This window comes from Salvelinus fontinalis, unplaced genomic scaffold, assembly GCF_029448725.1.
Source record: "Salvelinus fontinalis isolate EN_2023a unplaced genomic scaffold, ASM2944872v1 scaffold_0070, whole genome shotgun sequence".
NCBI lineage: Eukaryota > Metazoa > Chordata > Actinopteri > Salmoniformes > Salmonidae > Salvelinus > Salvelinus fontinalis.
The window spans coordinates 100,370-112,500 of NW_026600279.1; the positions used below are offsets into that span (position 1 = coordinate 100,370).

Sequence of the window (12,131 nt, forward strand, 5' to 3'; positions counted from 1 at the left end):
TCAGATGGAACATGGCTTCATGGTTACAATATGTAAAGTTGGTCCTGCAATATGTAATAAACCCCAGAGGGGAGGCAGAGGCAAGGGGGTATTATCTGCATGTCCCAGACTGCTTTGCCTCACCCTCCAGGCCTCTTGTATCAGTAGGACTGGATAGAGCAGGTCTAGGACACCAACCCCTACCACACCAACCACCACTCCTCTGTGTGATGTGATCCTCAGGGGCCTCCGTAGTTCACCCTACAAGTTCTCACAGTCTCACGTCAGAATTAGACGTTCATCCATATTTCGCAAACGTCAAATTTCAAAGTGTTTGAGGTTGAGTTTAGGCGTTAACTCCAAATTCTTAAGGTTAGGCGTTAAGTCTGAATGGTTAATGCAACGATTAAGGTTTGGCATAGGCTTAAAACAAAATATGAAAACCAACTTTATATCACTGGATTCGAACATGCAACCTTTGGCCCTTTGGAACCACAGGCAGATGCTTACGCCCATCCCCATCTACAATGCCCTAGAAAAGCCCAAACTACTTGATGGTAACAGCTGTTGGGCGGCACGGAGGGAGCCGGCCCTGGAGCCGTGGAGCGCACCACTGTTGGCCTGCACGGAGGGAGCCGGCCCTGGAGCCGCGGAGCGCACCACTGTTGGCCTGCACGGAGGGAGCCGGCCCTGGAGCCGCGGAGCGCACCACTGTTGGCCTGCACGGAGGGAGCCGGCCCTGGAGCCGCGGAGCGCACCACTGTTGGCCTGCACGGAGGGAGCCAGGGCCAGGTTGGCACGTCAGAGATGGAGGCTAGAGGCAGAGGCAATAGGGTTATGTAACCAGTCCTTCCTGTTGTGTCAGAACCACCGGGTGTGGTGGGGGGTCTGAGAGAGAGAAAGGGAGAGGGAACGAGGGCCCTTGTGGCTGATTTTCTCTTATTTCCGGCTCTTTCTTTGCCCTTCCCTCTCTCCCCTCTTCCATGCATGTAGCGGTTGATTGCACCACAGTATCCCCATCAGGAAACTTAATGGCTGTAGATGAGACAGCACTAACTGTAGAGCCATTTCCTGGCCACCTGATAGCTGGAGGCGCAGCCAACCTGGGGGAAAGGGTTGAAGGGGACACCAACTAGAGCTGGGCGATATCGTTAACATTTTTGACGGTATGATGGTATTTGACAGTAGTTTATGTTTTTTTATAATTAAAATTCTAAATATGCTTCATGAGTGGTGCAGGACCGCAGGTAGGGTGGCAACAAATACATTCTAGGTGGTTTCAATGGAGCTTTCTCTTCTGATTGCTTTATACTGTTCAATCAAACTTAATCCTAATATTATTTTCAGCATTTTCATCCATTTCTGCATTTTCTTCACTCGTGTTATCATCTCTCCTCACTGTACCACCTTTGTTTTGTCTTTGTATGCCTCTATGTTGTGAAAAAGTAACTTTTTCTTTATCAGAATAACTATTCTAACTAGGTTTCCATCCAATATGCACATTTTCCCACCAGTGGTGTGTTTCCACCAAACTGACTTGTTGAGGATAGAAATCAGTGCGTGATGACGTAGTGCACAAAAACATGTATTTTTCGCTTAAGGTTTCATGTACTGAATAAAAATTAAAAGTTCAATGTGTTTCCATCGCATTTTTAACTCTACCAATAGTTGTAACACAAAAACTGTTGCATTAAATAACAAATGTGCTCCTCTGGTTGTGCGCTCTAGCCAACAACAGCTATACAGTGCAGGTAATGTAGGCTGTGCAGGTAGGCTAGTCTACATGATGAGATTATTATGGCTAAGAGAAAGAATATTTTGTCAAACAGCAGTCAAGCATCAATCATCATGTCACCAGAATAAGACAACGTTCTTTGGAAAGGAGCATCAAGTTCGTCAACGTGCACTTTCACCACCCTGTGAAGTTCATCAACGTGCACTTTCACCACCCTGTGAAGTTCATCAACGTGCACTTTCACCACCCTGTGAAGTTCATCAACGTGCACTTTCACCACCCTGTGAAGTTCATCAACGTGCACTTTCACCACCCTGTGAAGTTCATCAACGTGCACTTTCACCACCCTGTGAAGTTCGACAACGTGCACTTTCACCACCCTGTGAAGTTCATCAACGTGCACTTTCACCACCCTGTGAAGTTCATCCACGTGCACTTTCACCACCCTGTGAAGTTCATCATAACTTATTTCATCTGAAGACTAAGAAACTGCATGGTTTCCCGAGTCCTAGCGGGGAGGACCACACATCATTTCATCGTGTGACTCCAAGTTTACTTCGATATGATGGTTATTATATCAATATTTTGCGCATATTTGCGCAAGGCTTTTCCACCGCCATTTCACGCATAATGAATTTTACTGACACAAATAGATCCCACCATTTCGAACTTACAAATTATGTCAGCATTTACAAAATTGTACCTAAACGTTTCACAGCTGTCATGACTTTACCACCCCTTACCCTCTACCCCCACACCACCATCAACACCAACACCACCACCACCACCCCCCCCCCCCCCCCCCAACACAACCCCTTACCCTCCACCCATGCCTCCATTTCCACACCTGTTTGCAGCTGTACTGAAGGGAAAGAACGGACACGTTGTCCAACGTGGACTGGAGGTTAAAGCAACACTACCGCCGCCCGTTTTTTTCCACGTCCGGGATTCTCACGGTACTGTCCTGGGTCAGCTATGTCCGGCTTGGGGACATCAGCAGGGAGCATTTTTCCACCTTTCTTTTTTCGAACCGGTACTCTCTCTCTCGTGGTTATAAATCTGTCATGTAACTAACCAACGCAAACAAACAACCATAAACAGAAGGTTTGAAACCATGTATTGAACGAAGCTCATTTCCTAAATGTAATGGATGACTGATTAAGTGCAGACAAGGCATTTTCTCAGAGTGGTATTATAGGGCTAGGGGTAGTGTTAGGGTTGAGCTGGGATGTGGACAGGAAGTTAGGGTTAGGGTTGAGCTGGGATGTGGACAGGAAGTTAGGGTTAGGGTTGAGCTGGGATGTGGACAGAAAGTTAGGGTTAGGGTTGAGCTGGGATGTGGACATGAAGTTAGGGTTAAGGGTTGAGCTGGGATGTGGACAGGAAGTTAGGGTTAAGGGTTGAGCTGGGATGTGGACAGGAAGTTAGGGTTAGGGTTGAGCTGGGATGTGGACATGAAGTTAGGGTTAGGGTTGAACTGGGATGTGGACATGAAGTTAGGGTTAGGGTTGAGCTGGGATGTGGACAGGAAGTTAGGGTTGAGCTGGGATGTGGACATGAAGTTAGGGTTAAGGATTGAGCTGGGATGTGGACATGAAGTTAGGGTTAAGGATTGAGCTGGGATGTGGACAGGAAGTTAGGGTTAGGGTTGAGCTGGGATGTGGACATGAAGTTAGGGTTAGGGTTGAGCTGGGATGTGGACAGGAAGTTAGGGTTAGGGTTGAGCTGGGATGTGGACAGGAAGTTAGGGTTAAGGATTGAGCTGGGATGTGGACAGGAAGTTAGGGTTAGGGTTGAGCTGGGATGTGGACAGGAAGTTAGGGTTAGGGTTGAGCTGGGATGTGGACAGGAAGTTAGGGTTAGGGTTGAGCTGGGATGTGGACAGGAAGTTAGGGTTAGGGTTGAGCTGGGATGTGGACAGGAAGTTAGGGTTAGGGTTGAGCTGGGATGTGGACAGGAAGTTAGGGTTAAGGGTTGAGCTGGGATGTGGACATGAAGTTAGGGTTAAGGGTTGAGCTGGGATGTGGACAGGAAGTTAGGGTTAGGGTTGAGCTGGGATGTGGACAGGAAGTTAGGGTTAGGGTTGAGCTGAGATGTGGACATGAAGTTAGGGTTAAGGGTTGAGCTGGGATGTGGACAGGAAGTTAGGGTTAAGGGTTGAGCTGGGATGTGGACAGGAAGTTAGGGTTAGGGTTGAGCTGGGATGTGGACATGAAGTTAGGGTTAGGGTTGAACTGGGATGTGGACATGAAGTTAGGGTTAGGATTGAGCTGGGATGTGGACAGGAAGTTAGGGTTGAGCTGGGATGTGGACATGAAGTTAGGGTTAAGGATTGAGCTGGGATGTGGACATGAAGTTAGGGTTAAGGGTTGAGCTGGGATGTGGACAGGAAGTTAAGGTTAGGGTTGAGCTGGGATGTGGACATGAAGTTAGGGTTAGGGTTGAGCTGGGATGTGGACAGGAAGTTAGGGTTAGGGTTGAGCTGGGATGTGGACAGGAAGTTAGGGTTAGGGTTGAGCTGGGATGTGGACAGGAAGTTAGGGTTAGGGTTGAGCTGGGATGTGGACAGGAAGTTAGGGTTAAGGGTTGAGCTGGGATGTGGACATGAAGTTAGGGTTAAGGGTTGAGCTGGGATGTGGACAGGAAGTTAGGGTTAGGGTTGAGCTGGGATGTGGACAGGAAGTTAGGGTTAGAGTTGAACTGGGATGTGGACATGAAGCTAGGGTTCATATTAATTAATTCGTATTAGATAAATAAAAATACAAAATGTTCTTATGTGCACTTTCTCATAACACACTTTTTATAGGATCACAAACCAACTTACAGCCATACAATAAGCCAGTTTGATTTTCTGAACACAAAAGCACATCTCCAGCCCTTCACACAACAATACTTTTGCCAGCGACTACACTGTCTGTTTCTCAAACTGGACACAGCAGCAAAACAATTGTATGGGTTGAGAAATTGTGCTGATAACAGGGCTGCATGTATTCTGGAGTGCAATAAGAGGATGTTGAATAAGGAAGAGAGAACTAAAACACTCTTTATTTCAGGCAGCTAGCACGGTCCCAAATGGCACCCTATTCCCTACACAGTGCACTACTTTTGACCAGTAGTGCACTAAACAGGAAATAGGGTGCCATTTGGGACAACTGTGTCACAATTTTGACCTCTAAGGGAGGGAGGGTGGGACCATCTTCTTCATCTGACTAAAGAAAGAAAATAGGAAACTTCAAAAACTGCCACATAAACTACTGGCTGAAGGTTACCGTCATTGATGTTTTTTGATGTCTCAAACTGCAGGAAGCAAAGCCATGAGGTCAACATGGCTCCTTCAGAGGTTTTAGGGCAACTGACACTGTGCTGACTGGATGTACAAACAGTCAAGCCTACATTTCCCAGGTAGCCCTATAGAAGCCTCAGTTCTGATGAAACAGCTTACGTTACTCAGTCCCACACTGCAGGACACAAAATCCAGACAGAGGGACAGTCAAACACTAGCACAAACTACTACAAGAACTCAGAGCTGACCTTGTAGATATACCATGTCATTGAAAGAACTACATCGATTCCACAAGTCTCAAAGATTGCTGGTAGAGTAGTAAGTATACTGTACATTTTTGTCCTTTCTGTCAGTTTGTTGGATATTTTTTACTACCAGGTATTCATTTTTGTCCTCTTTGTGACGTCACATGTCATGTCACCGCTGGTCACTGGCAAGTGTCACCACAGTCCGAATCTGACCTTTGACCTTTCCCGGAATGCCCCGCGGCACCACCATGGAGCTCCTCGCTCCGCACCCCAGGTTATCCTCGCTGTCTGTGTTGCTATCGCAACTGGAGGTCGGGGAGGTTGCCAAGGCGATCGATGAGTCTGTGGAGTCTCCTCTGTCGTGGTGGACCATAGTTGAAGAGGGAGTGTCACCCTGGAAAAGTGGGTGCATATCCTTGTTGTTCAGCCCCGCTTGGGCCCTCTCATCCTGGGTCTCCTCCTCAGGCGAGCCCCTGGCTTTGTCTTGAGACTGGTCGTTGAGCAGGGTGACAAGGAAGTCGATGTACTTCATGGCCAGGCGGAGGATCTCATTCTTGGAGAGCTTCTTGTCCGGAGGGTGGGTGGGGATGAGCCTGCGGAGGTCTGAGAAGGCCCCGTTGACGTTCTGCTGGCGCCAGCGCTCCCGGCTGTTGGTGAACACACGCCTCGCCAGCTTCTGAGGAGGGCCCGCTGGATGAGGATACACAGGCACAGTGCATTAAATACACATACGTACTAGTATGCACATGTACATACACGCAACTGAATATCAGGAAGGTGTTCCTAATATTTGGTATATTCAGTGTATATCACAGGAGGTTGGTGGCACCTTAATTGGGGAGGACGGGCTCGTGGTAATGACTGGAGCAGAATCAGGGGACAGGTATCAAATCCATCACATACATAGTTTCCAGGATGCCATTCCATTCACTCCGTTCCGACCATTATCATGAGCTGTCCTCCCCTTAGCAGCCTCCTGTGGTGTATGTGTACATACATACACTACATAAACTGTATCTCATTGATTTATCATATGCTGGTATTGGTCAGTAGTCCATGGACAGTCACATCAGTTTATCTTCTATTTACCATCACTGAGATCCAACTCATAGTGTGAGGAGGGCCGTCTCTTGATGCTTCTACTGGAAAAGATTCCATAGTTACCAGAGGGACAGAGATGAGAACTGAGAGAGAGAAGGAGAGAATCAAATCAAATCAAATCTCATTTTAACGGTCACTTACAAATATTTAACAGATGTTATTGCAGGTGTAGCGAAATGCTTGTGTTCCTAGCTCCAACAGTGCAGTAATATCTAACATACACAACAATACACATGAATCTTGGAATTAAGAAATATAGAAACATTAGGACAAGCAATGTTGGAGTCCGGAGTACAAATGTATATATACAGTTGAAGTCGGAAGTTTACATACACTTAGGTTGGAGTTATTAAAACTAGTTTTTCAACCATTCCACAAATGTCTTGTTAACAAACTATAGTTTAGCAAGTCGGTTAGGACATCTACTTTGTGCATGACACAATTCCAGTGGGTCAGAAGTTTACATACACTAAGTTGACTGTGCCTCTAAACAGATTGGAAAATTCCAGAAAATGATGTCATGGCTTTAGAAGCTTCTGATAGGCTCATTGACATCATTTGAGTCAATTGAAGGTGTACCTGTGGATGTATTTCAAGGCCTACCTTCAAACTCAGTGCCTCTTTGCTTGACATCATGGGAAAATCAAAAGAAATCAGCCAAGACCTCAGAAAGAAAATTGTAGACCTTGACAAGTCTGGTTCATCCTTGGGAGCAATTTCCAAACGCCTGAAGGTACCACGTTCTGTACAAACAATAGTACGCAAGTAAAAACACCATGGGACCACACAGCCATCATTACCGCTCAGGAAAGAGACGCGTTCTGTCTCCTAGAGATGAACGTACTTTGGTGCGAAAAGTGCAAATCAATCCCTGAACAACAGCAAAGGACCTTGTGAAAATGCTGGAAGAAACAGGTACAAAAGTATCTATATCCACAGTAAAACAAGTCCTATATCAACATAACCTGAAAGACCGCTCAGCAAGGAAGAAGCCACTGCTCCAAAACCGCCATTAAAAAAACAGACCACGGTTTGCAACTGCACATGGGGACAAAGATCGTACTTTTTGGAGAAATGTCCTCTGGTCTGATGAAACAAAAATGGAACTGTTTGGCCATAATGACCATCGTTATGTTTAGAGGAAAAAGGGGGATGCTTGCAAGACGAAGAACACCATCCCAACCATGAAGCACGGGGGTGGCAGCATCATGTTGTGGGGTGTTTTGCTGCAAGAGGGACTGGTGCACTTCACAAAATAAATGTCATCATGTGGAAGAATTATGTGGATATATTGAAGCAACATCTCAAGACATCAGTCAGGAAGTTAAAGCTTGGTCGCAAATGGGTCTTCCAAATGGACAATGACCCCAAGCATACTTCCAAAGTTGTGGCAAAATGTCTTAAGGACAACAAAGTCAAGGTATTGGAGTGACCATCACAAAGCCCTGATCTCAATCCTATAGAACATTTGTGGGCAGAACTGAAAACGCGTGTGCAAGCAAGGAGGCCTACCAACCTGACTCGGTTACACCAGCTCTGTCAGGAGGAATGGGCCAAAATTCACCCAACTTATTGTGGGAAGCTTGTGGAAGGCATTTGACCCAAGTTAAACAATTTAAAGGCAATGCTACCAAATACTAATTGAGTGTATGTAAACTTCTGACCCACTGGGAATGTGATGAAAGAAATAAAAGCTGAAATAAATCATTCTCTCTACTATTATTCTGACATTTCACATTCTGAAAATAAAGTGGTGATCCTAACTGACCTAAGACGGGGAAAACTGATTTTAAATGTATTTTCCTAAGGTGTATGTAAACTTCTGACTTCCAACTGTGTATATACAGTATGTGGTGGGATGTATAGACATTATGGACAGTATGTGGAAAGAATATGTAGTATATCTGAAGAATACCTAGAATAGACTTGTATATGTACAGCAATAGTTAAATATAATGACCTTGACTAGACTACAGTATAACCATATGAAAGTGGGTAAAACAGTATGTCAACATTATTAAACATTATTAAAGTGACGTCCAAAGAGGGAGGAACGGGAGAGAGTTTTCATTGGAAACAAAAGATAACAAATAAAAGTATCCAAACAATAATAGAATACAACTGTAAAAGTACAAATGATGCTATTCAGGTGAGTAATCATGTTTTAAATGGTTTTCAAATTGTTACATGGATTTGAAATGACAAAAACATTTCAAATTGACTGAGGGAGAGAAAGCGAGCAAAGCTATCTGTATGGTGATTATGTTTGGGATGTTGATGGAGTGTGCATGCTGTCAACAGGCTGTCTCTCATTAGGGCTGACACTGGCAGAGACATGCTGCTAAAATAGAACAATGTTCCTGCTGAGAATGAAGAAGAAGAAGGATATTTCATCATAGTGATTCTAGGAAATGGGGCTCTATGGGGAAGTAGCAGTTCTAGTTTAGTAATTGGTTAGGATTAAGGGTTAGGAAAAGCAGAAAGAGAAATGTACGATATAAACTGTCAGTTGTAGTAGTGAAACTGTCAGTTATAGTGAAACAGTTTGCCATACAGTATCAGAAAGCCAGTCATAACATGAAATATGATCATGCAAGTGGAGGCTGCTGAGGGAAAGACGGCTCATAATAATGGCTGGAATGGAGTCATTGGAATGACATCAACCACATGGAAACCACATGTTTGATGTCTGTGATACCATTCCATTGACTCCATTCCAGCCATTCTTATGAGCTGTCCTCCCCTCAGCAGCCTCCACTGGGTAATGGAATATAACGTGAATATGAAACATTTCCCTATCACCTGTTGAAGAAGTGGTGTGATGGCAGGTACTGGTGGGGCAGCAGGGGGCCCTGGGAGGAGAACGGTGGGGCCCCTGGTCTGGTCCCTGACAGGGAGGTGAGCTGGGTGAGGCGGATGCCCCCGTGGTGGTGGGTGTGGTGGTAAGGGTCATGGTGATGGGGGTGGTTGGGGATGGGGTGCAGGGTAGTTAGAGGGGTGTTACTGGGGAGGGAGAGGGGGTGGGGGGGTTTACTGTGTCCCAGACTAATAACAGGGATGTGGGGAGGGAGGGGGGCAATAGAGGAAAAGGAGGAAGAAGAGGAGGAGGATTGGGGGAGGACGGCAGGGGTAGTGGATGTAGACACTGGGGCTGGGAGGAGGGGAGGCGGAGAGGAGGAGGGGGCTTTCGGAGAGGAGCGAATGAAACCTCCTCCCTTGGTGTTGTTTGTTTCCATGGCAACCGGTGGTTCAGGTGCGATGTTGGTGGCGGCAAGGTGGTCAAGCAACTTGGTAGGGGACTCTGGAGGTGGAGGAGGGGAGGCAGGGGGGCTAGGTGGGACAAACCTGTCTTCCAAACTCCCTGGTTCATTAACCTGAGGTGGGCTGCTAGCGTCAAGTGAAGCCGGTGAGGGGGCCTGCTGAGGGCTCAGTCGTTCAGACTCCGATAGGGGGTCAGAGGGAGGGGAGGCAGAGGGGGGGTTCAGTTTCTCGATCATGGTACCTGTGGGAAGGCACCCCGCCACTGCACCCCTCACCCCTTCCGCTGTTCTGTCTCTCTCACCCAGCATGGTGTCTAGGCCACTAGCTGCTGCTGCTAGACCCCTATAGACCTCCACAGACCTCTCTCAGCCCTGGGCCTCTGCTGCTAATCCAGATAATATCCCCTTATTATGCTGTTAGTCCCCTGGTCCTCCTGAACGACGGGTTGTCTATTGCTGTTATTAATCAGTCCAGGGATGTCTGTGATGGGCTGTCTGGGTCCTGGGTTTTCAGGGGTCAGGGGGTGGTGTTGAAGCTAAGGCTGATGCCCTCGGGTCTGGCTCAGTCCAGTCTTATTGTCACCTCTCATTCTGAGGGCTGTTGCGTGTGTGAGAGCGAGTGTGTGTGTGAGTTTGTGTGTGTGTGAGAGAGAGAGAGAGAGAGAGAGAAGGACAAAAGGAGAGAGTGTGTGAGTGTGATCTTGCATTCATGGCCCCACTCAAGAGACTGTGTCCAATCTACAGTGGCTGGGCAGACGATGCTCACATCAATAATCATGTGCCAGTGTTTACTAGTGGTGTGACTGAGGTGTCTCTGGGTCTTCTTGGAGCTCCACAGCAGACTGGTTGGTCTGGCTTGAAGTTTAGTAGTCTAGACGTCTTTTTCCCATAGTACATCCTGAGAAATAGCCAAGTACGTTGTCTTTGAATGAGTCACCATCGGCCGACACTGTTGATTAGTCCCCCAGTCTGTCTGTCTGTCTTTTCGGATATGAATCAAACTGTCCATACAATCCACATTGTCCCAGGTGCATAAAGATTGGACGGTTTTCAAACCTGTAGAACAAAAGAGATAAGACACATTTGCTTTACATGATTTAGTGGGTCAAATACTGGAACGAATGAATGACATTTTATTTTCGTGTCAAATCACCAGTTGGCAACCCATCCCTTAATGGATTAATTGACACATAAACAAACATTACAATAATTCACTTTGGTAATTCAGTGATAATTCTTCATCTGGAAGTGGTGAATAAAAAATAAAGCTAGATTTAGAATTTGGAATTAATTAGGAAATTAAAATGATACATTTTTCCATATATAATCAACATCAAAGCAAAATCTAGTATCCCTGGCCCTCTCACGAGCTGATGACAGGCTCAACATGGTTGTCATGGGTGTCCATTGTTTGGTATCATACTGCGTGTGTGTTTTCCTAATTTCAAGGAAGTTCACAGTTGTCATACGTTCTGCTTTTGCAAGACTTGGATGATTCATTATTCATGGCTGGAATTTGCAACTGTCTCTTCTCCTTATGCAAAGCCTTATGTTTGGGGCAAATCCAACACATCACTGAGTACCTCCCTCTGTATTTTCAAGCATGGTGGTGGCTGCATCATGGCAACGGTATGCTTGACATCAACAAATACTGGGGGAGTTTTTCAGGATAAAAATAAATGGAATTGAGCTAAGGAGAGGCAACATCCAAGAGGAAAACCTGGTTCAGTCTCCTTTCCAACAGACACTAGGAGGCAAATTCACCTTTCATTAGGACAGTAATCTAAAACACAAGGCCAAATCTACACTGGAGTTGCTTGTCAGGAAGACGGTGAATGTTCCTGAGTGGTGAAGCTACAGTTTTGACTTGAATCTGCATGAAAATTGCTGTCTGGCCTCGATCCCCAACACCTTGACAGAGCTTGAAGAATGTTTTTTATAATAATGGGCGAATATTGCACAATACAGGTGTGTAAAGCTCTTAGAAACATACCCAAGAAGACTCACAGCTGTAATCGCTGCTAAAGGTGTTACTAGCATGTAGTGACTCAGGGCGGTGAATACTTATCTAATCAAGAAATATTAGTGTTTCATTTTTCATTAATAAAAATAAAAAAATGCTTTTTTCTTCCACTAACATTCCAGAGTATTTTGTGTAGATCATTGATAAGAAATGACATATAAATCTACACATTTTTGAGAGAGAGAACAGGCAAGGTGAGCTTTCAATATAAACATTTGATTCATAGAAAAGTTTAATCCAAAAAATTACAACGGAACAAATACACTCCCAAAGACGTGTTGAAGTCTTTCTTTTTGTTACACGTTTTTTGTAATATTTCATCATTTGCAAACAAATTATAATGTTGCTTAATTGCTTCACTATTTGTGTCATGAAGAGTGCGATACCTTCGATGTTCAGCTGCATTTGTGCCTACAATGATGAAATTTTAATTCATGTTCGTAACAATTCAGATTTTTTTGTTGTTGTTATCCCACATTTCCTTTGACATGAGACAAAAATC

The 12,131-nt window shown here is 45.4% G+C and overlaps 1 protein-coding gene across 2 annotated transcripts in view; it reads right to left on the reverse strand.

The window, feature by feature from the left end:
- Positions 1–4,496: 4,496 nt before the first annotated feature.
- The window catches only part of LOC129842825 (T-cell acute lymphocytic leukemia protein 1 homolog), an 8,979-nt gene continuing 1,344 nt past the window's right edge, over positions 4,497–12,131 (reverse strand). The window contains exons 2-4 of one of the 2 annotated variants that reach the window (XM_055911487.1): positions 9,149–10,662; positions 6,335–6,384; positions 4,497–5,935 (exon numbers count right to left, since the gene is read on the reverse strand). In XM_055911487.1, coding sequence (XP_055767462.1) covers positions 5,415–5,935; positions 6,335–6,384; positions 9,149–9,915 — 1,338 coding nt within the window. In that variant the 5' untranslated portion in view covers positions 9,916–10,662 and the 3' untranslated portion in view covers positions 4,497–5,414. Of the gene's footprint in view, positions 5,936–6,334; positions 6,430–9,148; positions 10,663–12,131 lie in introns of both variants that reach the window. The other variant, XM_055911486.1, reaches the window with a different exon arrangement.